The 16,949-nt window shown below is 42.5% G+C and overlaps 1 protein-coding gene across 1 annotated transcript in view; it reads right to left on the bottom strand.

Annotated features, from left to right (window-relative positions):
* Nucleotides 1-7,544: 7,544 nt before the first annotated feature.
* LOC111142341 overlaps nt 7,545-16,949 on the bottom strand; it is an 87,465-nt gene continuing 78,060 nt past the window's right edge. Inside the window, exon 6 of the mRNA XM_022495373.1 lies at nt 7,545-7,994. Within this exon, the coding sequence (XP_022351081.1) occupies nt 7,788-7,994 (207 nt within the window). The 3' untranslated portion in view covers nt 7,545-7,787. The remainder of the gene's footprint in view (nt 7,995-16,949) is intronic.

Below are 16,949 nucleotides of genomic sequence, written 5' to 3'. Positions count from 1 at the left end.
TGGACAGAATGGTTGGGAATTGTTGACCCTGGTGATGACCTGCTGACTGGGAGCTCTGGCCCGCTGCCTCCACCCAGCAGCATGAGATAGAATCAAGAGTGTTGATGGCTTAGGCAAAGATCAAAATTCAAAATTCAAAGCATGGTTTCCACTGAATGCGTATCGCTTTTGCACCACCGTAAAGTTGAAAAATCATTAAGCTGAACTATTAGAAGTAGGGAATCATCTGTATAAGGGTACAAAGACAGTAAGTGTATTAAGATTGTATTTTTCACAGTTGATTAGAAATTTTCATTTTATGAAATGAAAGCCAATAATAAACATTTCAGTGTATGCATGAACTTTTTGCAATCTTTTGTATTTCTCTTAAGATATCCAACTGATTAATTTAAAAAACACTGGCATTGGGGTGCCTGGGTGGCTCGGTCAGTTGGGTGTCTGCTTTCAGCTCAGGTTGTGATCTCAGGGTCCTGGGATGGAGCCACAAGTCAGGCTCCCTGCTGGGCGCAGAGCCTGCTTCTCCTGCTCCCCCTGCTTGTACTCTCTCTCTCTGTCAAATAATTAAATAAAATCTTGAAAAGTAAATTAAAAATTTTTTTGAAAAGACTAGCATATGTTATATCCACCCAGGAACAATTTCCTTTTCAATTATCATTAGATTACCACTTCCATTTCTTTGTAAAATCTATTTTGCCAAGTAATCCTGGTTTCAAACTATTCTATAAAACAAAATTCTTATATTAAAGTGTTGAGTATAATAATAATATCTATAACATCTATAAATAAATAATAAGTAATCTCTTTATCTTTACTGGGGACTTCAATATCTATGATTCAATAGCAAAGACTATCTCTGAAAAAATCAACATACAAGATGCCAAAACATTCAGATTAATTCTTTAGGCAGCTTACTTCTGGGTGTTAGTATGGGAAAGAAAGGATGAAAAAAAACTCCAACAAGATTTTATACATGTGCACAATATGTTTTTGTTTTCAAAACTTATATTAGAGCTACAGGTACATGTGCACAAACACACACATATGCACTGCAGCCACATGTAGGCAGGATTTTTGTCTATTCCATCAGTGAAATTTATTTTATTTTTTTAAAGATTTTTTTTTTTTTTTTTTTTTTTTTTGAGAGAGGGAGGGAGGGGGGGGAGGGGCAGAGGGGGAGGCAGGGAGGCAATCTCTAGCAGACTCCAGCTGATCTCCACCCCTGACTTGGGACTTGATCTCACAACTCTGAGATCTAACCTGAATCAAAACCAAGAGCTGAAACTGACTGTGCCACCCAGGTGCCTCCCCCCCCACCCCACCGGTGAAATTTAGAAGTGTGGGTGAGAAAAAAAAGCACGAATTTTTTTTTCTCTCTTCATATCATTATGCACATTGTTTACAACGTATTTTTAAGTTTTCAACATCAATTTTTCTCCCTTTTTTTTAAGTACTCTTTTCCTTTTTTTTTTTTTTTTTTTTGGTTCTTCAGCCTTTCCTTCTATTAATCAAACTGTATTCTCAGTTATAATAGGCCTGTCCACCCACTTGGTTCACTCATTCATTCCCTAACTCACCATTTGTGATATGACAATTAATTCTATTGTAGTCAACTGTCACAACCCAGATAATGGCTTCAGCACTTTGAAAAGAAAGGACATATCGATTTTTCTATTGATAGAGTGAGCAGCTCGCTTCACAGCCCCACTTTCTGAGAGCAAAGTTTAATCATCAACAGAGCAACTTTTAGTGAATAATAAAACTTCAAACCGGTGTCTCTGGGCAGTCCCTCCTCACACCCTCCCACCTCCTCCTCCCGCCCACCCCCAGCCCCTTTCACCAAGTGGCTGGGAACCTGCCATAAACCAAAGTAACAGACTTAGCTGTGTTCAGAGGTTGGAGAATCTGAGTCATAAACTGTTCCTCTGCTTTCGAGAAGGGTTTACTTTCTTTTTTCTTTCCTCTCTTCTATTTTGCCTTCTCCTTCTGACCCCTACCATTTTGCTCTTCTCTCTGTACTTTTTCTTTTCTTCCTTCCTCCTTCACCCTTCTCCTGTGCCAACCTATGTCTACAGCCAGGGGGCCTTGGGCATGGTTGATTGTCACCAGTAGGCCTGAGGCTGGCCATGAGCCCTCCATTCTCCCAGCTCAGAGCAATGGAGGTCTGTGACAATTAAAGAGGTAAATCCTGACCGCCTTAGGGGCGCCGGGTGGGAGCTGTATTCTGTGCCACGGGACCACAAGGGATGCATGCAGCAGATTTCCATTTCAATAGTTTGTAAGACAGTCCCAAAAGGAAATATCCCAAAGCACTTGGGGCATCGGTAATAAAGGAGGGAGACTACTTTGCCATGGACAACACGAATTCAGATGTGTATCAAAACAAACAAACAAAAAAAAAATGTTTGGAGGATCCCTGTCATTTCCTTTTCCCCCATGTGCCACAGAGAATCTGACTTGATTGGCTTCCTGACCCTCCCCTGAGGTGGTTCCTGGACTTTGCTGATGAAGAACAGAAAGAGAATGGGAGAGAAGAGAAGAGAGGAGTTTTCCAGTAGTTTGCTAAAATGAAGTCCTAAAAACCGCTGAAGGTGATCATATTAGCAGGTGGGACCTTTCGCAAGTGCCTAAGTCATGAAGGAACCCTCAGAAATGGGATTAAGGCTTTATAAAAGAGCTTATGGATATTTGGAGGTAGGTATGGAATTTTCCCTTTTCTGGTAACTGTGCTTGGTAACTATGCCCATTGGTTAGTTAGGGCCTATGGAGAGTACCTTATAAAAGAGACCCGAATAGAGATCCCTAACCCATACACCCATGTGAGCACACAGAGAGAAGGTACCAACTGTGAACCCCGGAGAGCAACTTCACCTGAGCAAAACTGATCCTGGATATCCCAGCCTCCAGCACTGGGAGAAATAAATTCCTGTTGTTTATAAGCCACCCACTCTGTAGTATTTTCTTATAGTAGCCTGACCAAAGACAGAAGTCCTCAAATCCACCCCCTCCCCGCCACACACACCCTGTTTCAGTGACTGGGAGGAAAATAAGACTCAGCATACAATCTTACCCAAGGCTCAGATTTAGTACAGTAAAAGGATACAAAGCAAAATCAGTGAAGAGAAAAGACACATGGGGTAAATGTGAAGAAAACCAGGTGCAAGCTTCCAGAAGTCCTCAGTCACACAGGATGTGCTTAATTCCCCCAGAACTGAATTGTGAGGACACAGACGAAGTGTGAGGGAAGCTCATTAGAGACTAGGCCTCAGGGTCTTTCTGGGGGGCTGGTCATGTGGGCACTCTCTGCCTGGCCTGTGCCGGAATTTCAGACTCCCAAAAGAAAAACAGAGGTTCAGCATAAACCTCATTGCTTTATAAACAGTTTAGGCACAATGAACCGTGCTTCTCATTTTGGGAACAGTGGGAACCCTCCCAAATACCAGACAAGTTCCCAGACACCAGGCAAGAGCCAACACTGCAGTCAGGCCTTAACGATGACGGCAATCTCAGCTTCCTAGAACTCTCTTCTATGCAGTGCATATGTTTTTATGGCCTCCCCCTTTATCAGGGAAGAAAAGGATGCTTAGAAAAGCCAACTACTTAACTTGTAAGCAGTGGAATTGAAATACAAACTCAGATCTCTGATTCCCAAGCCTGAGCATTGGTCTGTGAATCACAGTACGCTGGAACTGTACAAAAGAAATTTGGAAGGGAACATTATAGTTCCAGCAGAATAGGTGGTACTGAAAAAGTTCAGGACATGCCTCCCCAAATATGCTGCTTTGGCATATCTGTTACTCTGAATTAAAGGCACTTGGAAACAGCAGATCCAAGAAGGGCACTCTGACTTTCCTTTTTTTTCCCCTGAAAGCTTGAGACAGAATTCCCATAAGAAAGGTGCCTTCCTTGTGCCAGGAGGAAGAAACATTCTTAATCACCAGAGAAGGGTGTCTAGCCTGTTAAAATAAGTTCCTTCAGTCTCCATATATTTGAGTTACTTTTCCACAATTGCTACTCTTTGTTCAATCTAGTATGTAAGGGCTTAGGCCTCCTCACTTCTTTGGGTATACATTTTTTCCACAAGGGCTTTCATGCACATGCTTTTCTCCTGTTAAATCTGCCTTTCTCTCTGTCCCTCTCTTTTTTTAAGATTTTATTATTTGAGAGAGAGAGAGAGATGGCAAGCATGGTGGGGGAAGGCAGAGGGAGAAAGAGAAGCAGGCTCCCCACTGAGCAGGGCTCGATCCCAGGATCCTGAGATCATGACCTGAGCCGAAGGCAGACACTTAACCGACTGAGCTTCTCAGTGCCCCTCTTGTTAAATCTGTGTTATGTCAGTCCCTGCCTTAAAAGCATAGAGGAAAGAGCCCAGATGTCCAATGACAGATGAATGGATATATATATATATATACACACACACACACACACACACACACACACATACACATATATACACAATGGAACACTACTCAGTCATCAAAAATATGAAATTTTGCCATTTGCATTGATGTGGATGGAACTAGAGGGTATTATGCTAAGCAAAATAAGTCAATTAGAGAAAGAAAATCATCATATGATTTCACTCATATGTGTAATATAAGAAACAAAACAGAAGATCATAGAGGAAGAGAAGAAAAAAATAAAACAAGACAAAATCAGAGAGGAAGACGAACCATAGGAGACTCTTAATCATAGGAAATAAACTAAGGGTTGCAGGAAGGGAGAAGGGTGGGGGAATGGGATAACTAGAGGGCACTTGATGTAATGAGCACTGGGTATTACATAAGACTGATGAATCACTGACCTCTACCTCGGAAAACAATAATACATTATATGTTAATTAACTGAATTTAAATTAAAAAAAAAAAGTTTCCCTCTAACCCAGTACTCTACTTCTGAAGATGTTTCCGAAGGAAATAAATTGATTTTTGTGTAAGGGAAAAAAAAAAGGGAAGTTAAACAGAGGTGCCTGGGTGATGTAGTTGGTTAGGCATCCGAATCTTGGTTTTGGCTAGGGCTGTGATCTTGGGGTCATGAGATCAAGCCCCATATCAAGCCCAGCACTGAGCTCTGGCTTAGCTTGAAATCTGCTTGAGATTCTCCCTCCTTCTTCCTCTTCCTCTGCCCCTCTCTGCTGCATGCTCCCTCTCTCTCTTTCAAATAAATAAATAAATCTTAAAAAAAAAAAAAAAAAGGTAGAGGAAAAATTTTACCTTCCCTATGGTACATTCAGAAAAAGAAGTGCTTTTTTCTTTAAAAAAAAAATTGCTATTATGGACCCTTTTAAAAAATTGAGTGCAGTTAACACAGAATGTTACATTAGCATCAGGTGTACAACTTAGTGATTTGACAAGTTTATATGTTATGCTATGCCTACCACAAGTGTAGCTACCATCTGTCTCATTACATCACTATTATAATATCATTCACTGTATTCTTCATGCTGTGCCTTTTATTCCCATGACTTACTCATTTATGGACCTTTTTTTTTAGAGGGGACCTGAGCCAAAGGCAGATGCTTAACCGACTGAGCCACCCAGGCGCCCCGGGAGAGAGAGAGAATCATAAGCATGCTCCACAACCAGGGAGGAGCCCCACTGGGGGCTCGATCTCACAACCCTGAGATCATGACATGAGCCAAAGTCAGGAGTCAGATGCTTAACCAACTGAACCACCCAGGTGTCCCTGTTGGGTCTCTTTTTAACTAGGCTTAGGCACTTGGGAAATGCGTCATATTTAATGAGCGCAGGAAACTTTGTCATGAATGAGGATGAATAAAGAAACCAGTGTGACATGGGTGTGAATCCTTAGAAAATATCCTAAAATTACAAAGAGGTCATGGAGCTTTGATGTGTCCCAGCTCCTAGAGGCGACAGAGAGTTCACACAGGAAAACCAAACCTATTCTAGGTACATCAAGCAGAAAGACCTCAACAAAGGGAATTTCTAGTTTGACACCTATTGTGACTGTCTCATCTCTCATGCCCTGGGGCTCCACTGACACATCCTCAAGGTAACCTCATTGCCGGTTCTTGGGAGAAGAGTCCTCCTGATTTCCTAACTCACTCTGTCTAGCCTGGTTTTAGTGCCAATCAGGGACAATCCCTATAAGACAACTGTCACTTCTACTCAGACTTTTCCCCAAAGTGTGCTAACTTGACTGTGGCTCCCCCCTCCCCCCGCCCCCGCTTGTAAATTCAGGTTAGAATGGTACATACTGAGAGAAAAAGGGAAAAGAATTCTAGCAGAAATATGAGCTGAACCTCCCCTCCCCAATTCTGTTGAAATATTAATCTGGAATCTGGTGAAGAAAATGAAACAAAGGACGAGATGAGACAGGGTGCAGCAACACCTCCTTGTTCCCAAGTCGTGATGAAAAATAAAGCTGACAAAAAACACTTTAGCAGACTTGAAAGGACCTCATTGAATTCACTCCACGCTGCTATATAACAGCTTCACAAGATGCTGCTTTTCTTGTCAGAGTCAACCACGGAGGTTGCAGAAACCCATTTTCCTGGCCCTGAGCTTCTCCTCCTCCTCCCCCTAATCTGCCTTTTGTTCACTTGGCTGCTTTTAGGGCTATAGTGGCTTAAATCCCCCATAGTCTACACGTAGATCAACAGACGGAGTCAGAGTTTTCTGTGGAATTAATATATCTCATAAAATACAAAAAACGATGTCAAAATTAAATATGTATGCAATCGCTGTTTCCCGAGGCCATATTCAAGAGTTGGTGGGTGACATTCCCAGCCATCTCCAAGCTCCTCAAGCCGCCTCCTTTTTCCCCAAGGTGGTTAACACTTCTTTATGGGTGGTGGTGCAGTAAGTTGAATTGTGTCCCCCCAAAAGTTATGTCCAAATCCCAACCCTGCAAATGTGTGACTTTATCTGGAAAAAGGGTCTCTGTGGATGTAATTAGTGAAATTATAAACTTTGAGATTGGATCATTGTGGATTTAGGATGGGCCCTAAATTCAATGTTGTGTCCCTATAAGAGACAGAAATGAAGACAGAAGACAATGTGAAGAGAAGGCAGAAACTGAAACTATGAGTCTACAAGCAAAAGAATGGCAAGGATACTGGCCACCCCCATGGAATCGATTCTCCTTCAGAACTTCAGAACTTCTGAAGTCTCCTTCAGACTTCAGAATCAGTCTTCTAGACACCTTGGCTTTGAATGCGTGGCCTCCTGAATTCTGAGAGAATAAAGTTCTATTGTTTAAGCCACCCAGATTATAATAATTTGTTGTGGCAAACCTAAGAAACTAATACACGTTGGTATTTCTCGTTGCTAGCGTTTACTTTCTATACCCAGTCCTGCTGTTATAGTTTCATCATAACAGAGCTTGGCATTTTTTTTAACATAAAGGGCGAAATACTAAATATTTTAGGCTCTATGTGCCACACAGTCTGTGCCATAACTACTCTACCCCACTCTCACAAACAAGGGCAGCCACAGACAATATGTAAATAAATGGAGATGACAGCGTTCCAATAAAACTTTATTCACAAGAACAGGTGGTGGGCCAGATTTGGCCTGTAGGTCAGTTTGCTGAACCCTGGGTGAGGATATTCACCTGTGATCCTGGTGCCCCATCTCTTGGCATCTTCCTAGAGTCCTCTTTATACCGTTTCTCCCTGAAGCACTAGGAGGTCTTCATGCAAGAAGGCTTGACATGGCTTGTTTGGGTTTTTCAAATTCTCTGATAGAGATTTGCTTTTAGTTCTCACTCTCAGCCACTGGTTCTTTTAAAATAATCACCTGGCCCAATTTGTCTCCTGTTTCTCAGAGTTAAGATATTGCTGTCGTGAAATACATTTTCCTCTTCTTCTTACACCCTGCAGCCCCATTTGCATAGTGTGTTTCACAAACTAATGATGAAGGCATTGTGACTGTCATTTGACAGTGTTGAGTCGTCAGCGGCTGGGAACTGTGCTTCAGAGTGTGTGTGGGTGGCTTCAAACACTTGGGGGCAAGCAGCCCGACAGCTCTGTACTGCTGAGTGGAGGAAATAACAAGAAAAGAGAGAAGAGGCTGTTTATTGTAAGTAACTTTTATTTTAAGATCAAGGCCAATAGGAGGGGAGTTGGGAGGGGAGCATCAAAACAATAAATGAATATTTGGAGGCAGGGAATATAAGCTGGGGGGGGAAGGAGGCAAAACAATCAAAATGGGATTTTATACTAGAAAATCAAAATCAGCTTGTAGAGAACAGTGGAGCTTTAAAATGCAAGTGTCAAGGTGAGAGAGGAAGGTTTACTTGGATTCAGAAAGAAATATTTGGGGTTGAGAAGGAAAAGGAAGCCAGAAACCTTCTAAAAAATCTGAGACAAATAGGCTCTGATGTAGACAATTTGTCCTCTCTTCCTTTGTCCAGATTCGTCCCTAGTTAGTTTCCTATGGCTGCTGTACTGAATTACCACAAACTTGCTGATTTAAAACAATAGAAATTTATTTTCTCCCAATTCTAGAGGCCAGAATTCTGAAACAAATATCACAGGTGTCACCAGGGCTGTGATCCCTCTGGAGGCTCTAGGGGGAGCCTCCAGAGGTACCAGGGGAGAAACTGTTCTTTGCCTCTTTGAGCTCTGGTCACTGCAGTCTTCCTTAACTTATGGTCCCATCCCTGCATCCTCTGCTTCCGTGGTCATGTGGTCATGTGGCCTCCCCCTTTTCTCTCTGCCTGCCCCTTTTCTGTCTATGTCAAAACTCCCTCTGCCTTCCCCTCATGGGAAGACAGGTGATGGCCTTTGTGGCCCTCCCAGATAATCCAGGATAATTCCCCATCTCAAAACCTTTCATTTAATCACATCTGCAAAGATCCTTTTTTTGGCCATAGAAGGTAATGTTCATAGGTTCCAGGGACTAGGATCTGGATATCTTTGAGGGAGGCATTTTCAGCCTACTAGAACTCCCAAACTTTATACCCAACCACAGGGAAAAGCAGTGTAGCACATAGGTTCAGTTTCCTCCAAGGGCAGTCTGGCAAGAATCTTGAGCAAAGCAACGGAGTGGGAGCAGAAGGTTGGCTCAGTTTGTCTAATATTTCTTTCAACAATATAACATTTCAGCCCCTCTTCATAGACAGGCTCCCCACATATCCACATGGCTGCCTTCTCTTTAATCAGTCTTGGCAGTAGGGAGTGATTATGGAAAGGAACTAAAAACTGTAAAGGAGGGGGGGGGTCATATTTTAAATAGGCAGAAACCCAGGAAAATTTTCTACAATGAACATTTTTCTAAAAAAAAAAAAAAATTTCTAAATATGGACACAGGAGAACCTGGACCCTAGGGATGGGGCCCATTGTACTGATACACACCCACCCACTTCCTCTTAATTTCAACATGCCTATAAAATCATACAAAACCAGGAAGCATTTTAAACTGCTTTCCACCTGAATATCCTGCCACATGCATCTCAGACTCATTACGCGTAAGACAGGACACAATACCTCCCACCACCAACATGTTCTTCTTCCTTATTCATTGTTACAGCCCGAAAGCAGCTGTGTTAATTGGCCATCCATGAGCTTCAGAACTGGAAACCCCATGAACTGTGTGCAGATATTTTTGTATATGCACATTGATGCCTTTTCCAGGGTAGAAATCAATAGCCTTCAATCAGATTCTCCACAGAATTCTTGACTTCAAAAGGTGAAGAAAGGCCTGCCCTGACAGGGCACTCAGTTAGATCTACCGAAACATTGCTGCATAACCTTGTGCATTTGCAATAGAGAATGCCCACTGCTTTGTTTTTGCATGCATTTGTCAAATTTGCGTGCACTGTCGTCATCAATTTGTAGGATAGCTGGCTGGGAGTCACAGTAAAACAAATTTTGGCACCATTCCCTTCCCTTCCCTACAAGTCCAAGATCAATCTTCTCTCTGAAGAAATGGATTTTGCTCTTCAGAACAAGGAAGCAGGGGACCATAATGAATACTTTTTCTGTGTCTAAGGATTATTTTAACATGCCAACACATACCAAACAGACTTTCACATTCTTGGAAGGCTTGCCTCCACTTCTTCCAATGTTACCTAATTCATCCTCAGGTCTCAGTTTAAGTATTTCTTTCCCCAATCAACACTCCTGGGAAAAGATCATAGACTCAAATTTTGAAATATGGGTCTTGTTGCTTACTGAATATCTATATGAGGGGAAGGAAACTGACCACGAGCTAGGAACTGGAGGCTGTCCCTCTGGTCTTAACTCTTGAAGCAACTCAGGATTTCCCTCCAACCCCATCCTCTTCTGGAATCACTTTGGTATCCTCAGGAAAGGTAGGGCTGGTGCTCAGCAGCACACAGACTTCAGTAGGCCATTGTATCAGAAAAGAGAGTCGAATGGCCATTTTGAAAACAAGGAGAGTCACGGTATTCCTTTAGAAAACTAAGAAGACCAAAAAGACTATGTCATTGAAAACAGTCATGATGAAGGTTCAAGGAAATAAAACATTAAGAATTATTTTCATTGGGGAGCCTGCTTCTTCCCCCTCTCTCTGCCTGCCTCTCTGCCTACTTGTGATCTCTATCAAATAAATAAATAAAATATAAAAAAAAAAGAATTATTTTCATTGATTTTACCATTTAAAAAATGGTAAGATCTACTGATTCTAGAGAGGCAGTTTTCCCTTCACAATATGTTCTTATATCAGCCCATATAGTTTGTGGCATGATCACAATTACAGCTGTATAATTTTATGTTTAATGACTTTCCTTTGGACTTGTCCATAGCTCTACAAGAGCAGAAGCTGACCATCTTGTTAGTGCTTAACAGTGCCATTTTGGGTAGATACTAAAAAATATTTGATATGCAAACAGATGGATTAATGAATTAACACAGAATTATGACTGCTCCTCTTCGCCTAAGAGAACTGTCCGTTGACCACAGCAGTTACTTTGTCTCATTGGAAAGGCTTCTCGAAGTGGGGTCGTTCTGCCTGTCTCTGCTTCCAGCAGGGTTTCTCAACCACAACACGGTTGCCATTCTGGGCACGATGGTTCTTTGCTGGGGAGGGCGGTCCTGTGCTGTAGGCTGTTTAACCCAACTCGGGCCTCTACCCGCTCCATGCCACAAGCACCGCCCTCCTTCAGTCGTGACAACCAAAATTATCTCCAGACTTTGCCAAACTGAAAAACAGTACCCAAAGAAAGAAGGGAATTGCAGGAGGTCTTTCTGAATCTGGGACAAGAGTCCACTGGCAGGTAGAAGAAGAGGAAAACAAAGCTTTGATTGAACGCCCAAAAAGCTATGCATCTGAGGCTCTCCCTACAGAGGCAGGTTTGGTTTTTTTTGTTTTTTTTTTTTGTTTGTTTGTTTGTTTGTTTTCCATTTACTATAATAAATCTGTACCCCCCAAAATCCTTGTTTTTTTTATCCTATCTTTGATGTTTTTTATTATCCTATACTTTGATGTTTTTTATTATTTCTTAATTGCTTGCTGAAAATATCTCTTGAATAATTCCAACTTTATTTCTGTTGAACTAAGAAGAGGAATTTAAATTCTTTGGTGTGTGATTCAGCAGGACAGTTACCTCAGGCTGAGACAGATGGGAACCTAGAAAAGATTACAGAATTGGGGCAGCTGGGATGCAGCTCCCGACACACCTGGGCTGCTCTCCTCAGCATGATTGGTGACAGCTTCTGACAGCTTCCTTCAGACAAGCAGCAAACTCATGGAAAGGTGACTGGAGCGACCAGGAGTCAAGTTCTTTAGAGGGTAGGTGCTAGAAATTTGCTTAGTAATCTCAGTTTCCTGTTTTCTCAGTTCTGGATCTTTCTACACAAAGCATGAGAGACAAGAGGATCTTAGAAGGGATAACGGTTTCTGCTGAAATGGCAAGTAATACTTTTGCTGTAAAAATTAATGCAGCTGTTTCTGGATCCTGTGGCACTGCAGAATTCATTTCGGTAGGAAACCTGCTCATTGTTAAGGAATGTACAAAGAATGAAGTTGCAAATGGAACACAAACTAAAACTGAAATGTACAAAGACCACATACTTTCCATTTTCCGTAACAGACCTCGTCCTCAGGAGTCCCATCCCACTGGGTAGCAGCCAGTTTGGGCGGGGTGGGGTGGGGTGGTGGGAAGAACATATGAACTTTTCTAATGAATGCCCCACTTCCTTTAAAATACTCTGTGTTGATGAAACATTCTATTGATTGAAAGTTAAACTTCCTGTGGGAGCTGGATTTCTCCCTTCCCTTCCCTTCCTCAACGTGGCACCTGGGTGTAGAGGAAGGTTGCATCTCGCTGACAGCAGGGAGACAGGGCTGGGGCTGGCCTGGTGCCTGTCCTTCTGGTGTCTCTACTGCAGGCCACCTGGTCCTGTCCTCAGGTATGTACAGGCTGGTGCCCACTAAGGGGGGCTAGGTCTGGTCTCCTTCAGAGTATCCTGAAGGTGGGAGCTGCTAAAGTCCGCAACTGAGGCACTCATCTCGGTCTGTTCTCTGAGTTTGGTTAGGGTCACCCTGGGTACTCAGCCCTAGCTCCCCTCCCCCTCCACCTGCTGGTTGCTGTGCACCCACTGGAAGTCCAGCCACTAATCCCAGATATTTCCCAGCCCACCTCGAGTTTCCAGCAACAAGGCTTCTTGGCCTCACCCCCGCATAGTGATATCTTGTAGCCAGTTTCTCAACCTGAATCTCCTCTGTTTTCAGCAGCCCCTCAGAGGATTTGAGAACTTCTAGATTCCTCAAATGCCATACAAACCCTAAGGAGTCAGGAGCTCTACCTCAGATGTCTCTTTGCACACCTCCCTTTCTTTTTTGATATCAACTCCATGTGTGGCACTGCTAAGCAATAACAAGACAGCTTCTGCAGAGTTTATGGACAAGTGCAACAGAAACATAATGTTATACAAATGTATTACTTTATTATAATTGTGATAATGCCATAAACAAGGAAAAACAAAGGTCCCTATGCTGTCTGCCCACCTCTTATTGATCTGATGACCTCCCTCCTTCCTTAGAGAAGATAGGAACGACACAAGGTTCTCCCAGCCTCACTACCTGTTCTGTGACCTGTGTCTCCCTTCTCCTTCCCATAATTCCTCAAGGCAGGAGGTGGGCTGTCCACACATTCACTTCCCAATCCCCCTATACTCTTGTAGCAGGGACTAGTCTTACTGAGTTCTCTCTCTCTGGAATATTACTTCCATTTTAGCTCACCAGATTTTGTTCTTGATATGTTAATGATGGCTCAGGAAATTTTGAAAATCATCTCATCTCTTAAAAAAGACTGTCTTTTAAGACTGCTATTTAGTCTCCCAACTGCTCTCGAAGTCAAAAGTGGGGTATGGATTTTCGGCTGTCTTTGCATTCCTACTGCTACAATCCTAATCCTCCCCAAAGCCAACAGTCAGCTCTGGCAGAACAGAGAACTGGCCATGCATAAAATTATAAAAGATAAAAGTGTAAGTCATTAGGGGCGCCTGGGTGGTTCAGTGGGTTAAAGCCTCTGCCATCAGCTTGGGTCGTGATCCCGGGGTCCTGGGATCGCACCCCACGTCGGGCTCTCTGCTCGGCGGGGAGCCTGCTTCCCCCTCTACCTCTCCACCTGCTTGTGATCTCTGTCTGTGAAATAAATAAATAAATAAATAATCATTTTTTTAAAAAAGTGTAAGTCATTAATAAGAAAAAAAAAAGCACAAGATATATCCTTGTTACTTCCACTTCACACACTGATGGAGCATTTTAGGTGTGGGAGACAAAGCCCAGGGCCAATCCCGTGGAGTGAGGAGGTTGAGATAAGGCTCAGCATGATAAAGTCAAAGTGTTTCTCACTAGGCTAAGGAGGTTTTTCTATCTTACATGGATAGATACAAAAAGTAGAACTTGTGTAAGAGAGGAAACTGGAGAAGGAAAAACTAGAGAGTTAGGGCTTTCCTCAAAAACTTGGCAGGAAAGCAGGCCTGAGGGAGAGGGATGGCTACCAGTAAGACACTCCCTATGGGGGTGGAGGCTGCAGACAGTAGTAATAGGGGTGTCTGATGTCTGATTTCCTCTCCATCTGCTCCCATTTTTGCCCTTGTCATATCACTACCTTAGAGAATGGAAGTGCAGCTATGGTCCTATTCCGGGAAGAAATAAACCAAAAAGAAATGGAGGTTTGGTGATAAAATGACCAGAAGCAACTGAGAAGAATCTGGGAGCAGGAATTTGGAGTGAGAGCTGACAGGCTACAACTAGGACAGATATCTTCCCTAACTCCATTCCCAAATCTGAGCACTTCCAGCTCTATGTGAAGGAGATCGAATTTTCTTTTTCTTTTTTTTTAAGATTTTATTTATTTGAGAGAGAGAGAGAGAGAGAGCATGAGCACTCTATTTATTTGAGAGAGAGAGAGAGAGCATGAGAGGGGGAACCAGGCTCCCCACTGAGCCAGGAGTCTGTCACAGGACTTGATCCCAGGACTCTGGGACCATGATCCCACCGAAGGCAGAGACTTGACCGACTGAGCCACCCAGGTGCCCCACGGATCAAGTTTTCCAATGGTCAATGCTAATATGGTAGATTAAAAGTGGCTGCCAATTGTTGGTTACTTCCTATAGAGAGAAGTGGTATTTATTTCCCACCATTTTGCATTTGTCATTGCTTGAACCAAGAGAATGTGGTGATAGCTATGCTCTGCTGATTCTGAACCTAAGTCTTTAAAAGCCTGGCAGTTTATGCTTTTCAAAACTCTGTGTCACTACACAGCTATCATAGATAAGGAAAATCCTCCTAGGAACCTTACCTCAGTTAGAACCACCTTATCTGACAAAAGTTAGATTAACACAAGAAAAGCAAACAGAAGTTTATTAACATATGCAACACACATACACACAAAATCATTCAGCAATGAGTCACTCAAAGAGGTGATTAGAACTTTGGCTTACTTAGTATCTTAGCAGAGGAACAATAAATTTTTAGAGAAATGACAAGACAAAGGAAAGAGTTTTTGTTTCTAGGACAGCAGGCTGGGGGAGGTAAATTATATGGGAAAAATATTAGATAAGGGCTAGCTAGAGCAAGATTTGCTCTGGTGTGGTCCATGGCCTGATAAGGGTCTAGACTTGTCTCTGGTGACTAACTTCTGTCCTTCCTGGTAGAGAGGGGAAGGGGGACACCTTTATAAATTTATGTCCTGTTTTTGGACAAATGGGGGAAAGAAGAGAGTTTGTCTTGCATCTACTCTTCTCAGTTGCCTTTCAAAATAATTCTTACGCCGAAGTGGCATATTTTGGGGTGGCATATTCATCTACTCTTCACTAGGTCTAGAAAGATCACATAGAGAAACCATATGAAAAGCTCAGACAGAGACTGACAAGCTCTGGGATGATATGGAGAAAGAGGGAGACCCAGCCAAGCTCAGCCTTCCAGCCCTCCTTTCCAAGATGCCAGACATGTGAGTGAGCCATTGGATACTTTAGCCCTGACCATGACCTGATTTTACCAACATGAAAAACCTCCAGAAAAAACCAGCAGAAGAACCTCTTAGCTGATCCCAGTCAATTCATAGAAGCATAAGATAGTGGTTGCTTTAAGCCTCTAAGTTTGGGGGGTGATTTGTTATGCAGCAATCGATAAGTGGAACAGTAGGGTAGGGCCAAGGTGGCAGCAGGGAAAGAGAGTGTGGTGTATTGTGCATTGGCTTTTACATGCCTCCATCCAGAAGTGACAGGTAAAATTTCCATTCCTATTTCATTAGCAAAAGCAAGTCCTATAGCCATGCTTAACTTCAGGGACTTTATGTCCAGGAAAGAAAGTCCAGAGTGAAATCTACCACCCCACCTCTAGCAGCAAGAGAGGCTGGGGAAGCCTAGCAGGTTTGTAACGATTTGTTGTATGGATTCATTACCTAGGGCTGGGCACACTGCAGCCCTGAACACAATCAAGATACTGTTGTTGGGGGGTGAAGGCAGGAATACATACAGCATTTGCTCCAAGAAGGGAGTGGTAAGTGACAGAGAGATTGCAATGGCTGCCACTAGTTCTTGCACCCTGCCCTGACCCTGGCCCTACCCACTAAACTTGAGTTCTCGCCATCCTCACACTTTCAATCCATATATTTGGAATTTGAGTTTGGAACAAGAAAGGGAGAGAGAGAAGGGAAAGAGGAAGAAGTAAAGGAGGGATGGAGAAAAGAGGCAACAGTTATGTACTTGGGTGTGAAATGAAAGACAGACCTTGAGTGCTCCTGACTCTAACTTCAGCACTTTTTCCACCACTTAGGGGGAGAAAATGATTAGTGTTTGCACAAAAATGCCAAACAGAAAGACAAAGGGAAAGGGAACATTTCAAAGAAGTGTGAAGTGTGTGGCAGTCTGGGTGGTCTGGTTGAAAAAGGGAAAAAAATTTCTTCTCAAGTTGTGCTTTGGGAAACTCTTGGAGGAATGGAACATTCTGATCTAAGGCTTAATGCCTTGAGTGCCGCTCTCTCTATCCACAGCCCTAATGTAAATAACTGGTTTTTTTCTTCCCTTTCTTCTAAGTTCCCAGCTCAGCTCACAGTTTCTTCCTTGTTGGTCAAAATTAAAACCAAAATAGCAACTCTTTTTTTCATTTCTATAGTAAGTGAAAGATAAAATCCTAAGGAAATGTTTAACCATCTTCAAAAGACTTTTCATATATTGTCCTCAAGAGAACTTTATTTACCATCCTCATTTTACTTGTTAAAGAATGGGGCTAAGAGAGGTTAATTTGTCCAAATTTACCTAACACATCTGAAACTAGATCTAGTCACCTTCATAATGCCTTAAGTTAACCACCAAAATACTCAGACTTTCAAGAAGTTATTTGGTGCATTGTTCTTAATAGAACCTGGGATCTAGAAATTGTCTAGATAGCGTGGCCAGCATTTATTGTCTCATTCAGGAATACAATTTCTAGTTCCTCCTTCTGATGGAACTGTCTTTAGTATCCTCCCACATCTATATCATTTTTGCTTTCTCTCTACTTTTATTCTCATCC

This window comes from Enhydra lutris, unplaced genomic scaffold (assembly GCF_002288905.1).
Source record: "Enhydra lutris kenyoni isolate GAN:26980312 unplaced genomic scaffold, ASM228890v2 scaffoldscaffold7, whole genome shotgun sequence".
Taxonomy (NCBI): domain Eukaryota; kingdom Metazoa; phylum Chordata; class Mammalia; order Carnivora; family Mustelidae; genus Enhydra; species Enhydra lutris.
Note: the sequence above shows the minus strand (reverse complement) of the source record. Positions and strands in the feature narration are given on the sequence as shown.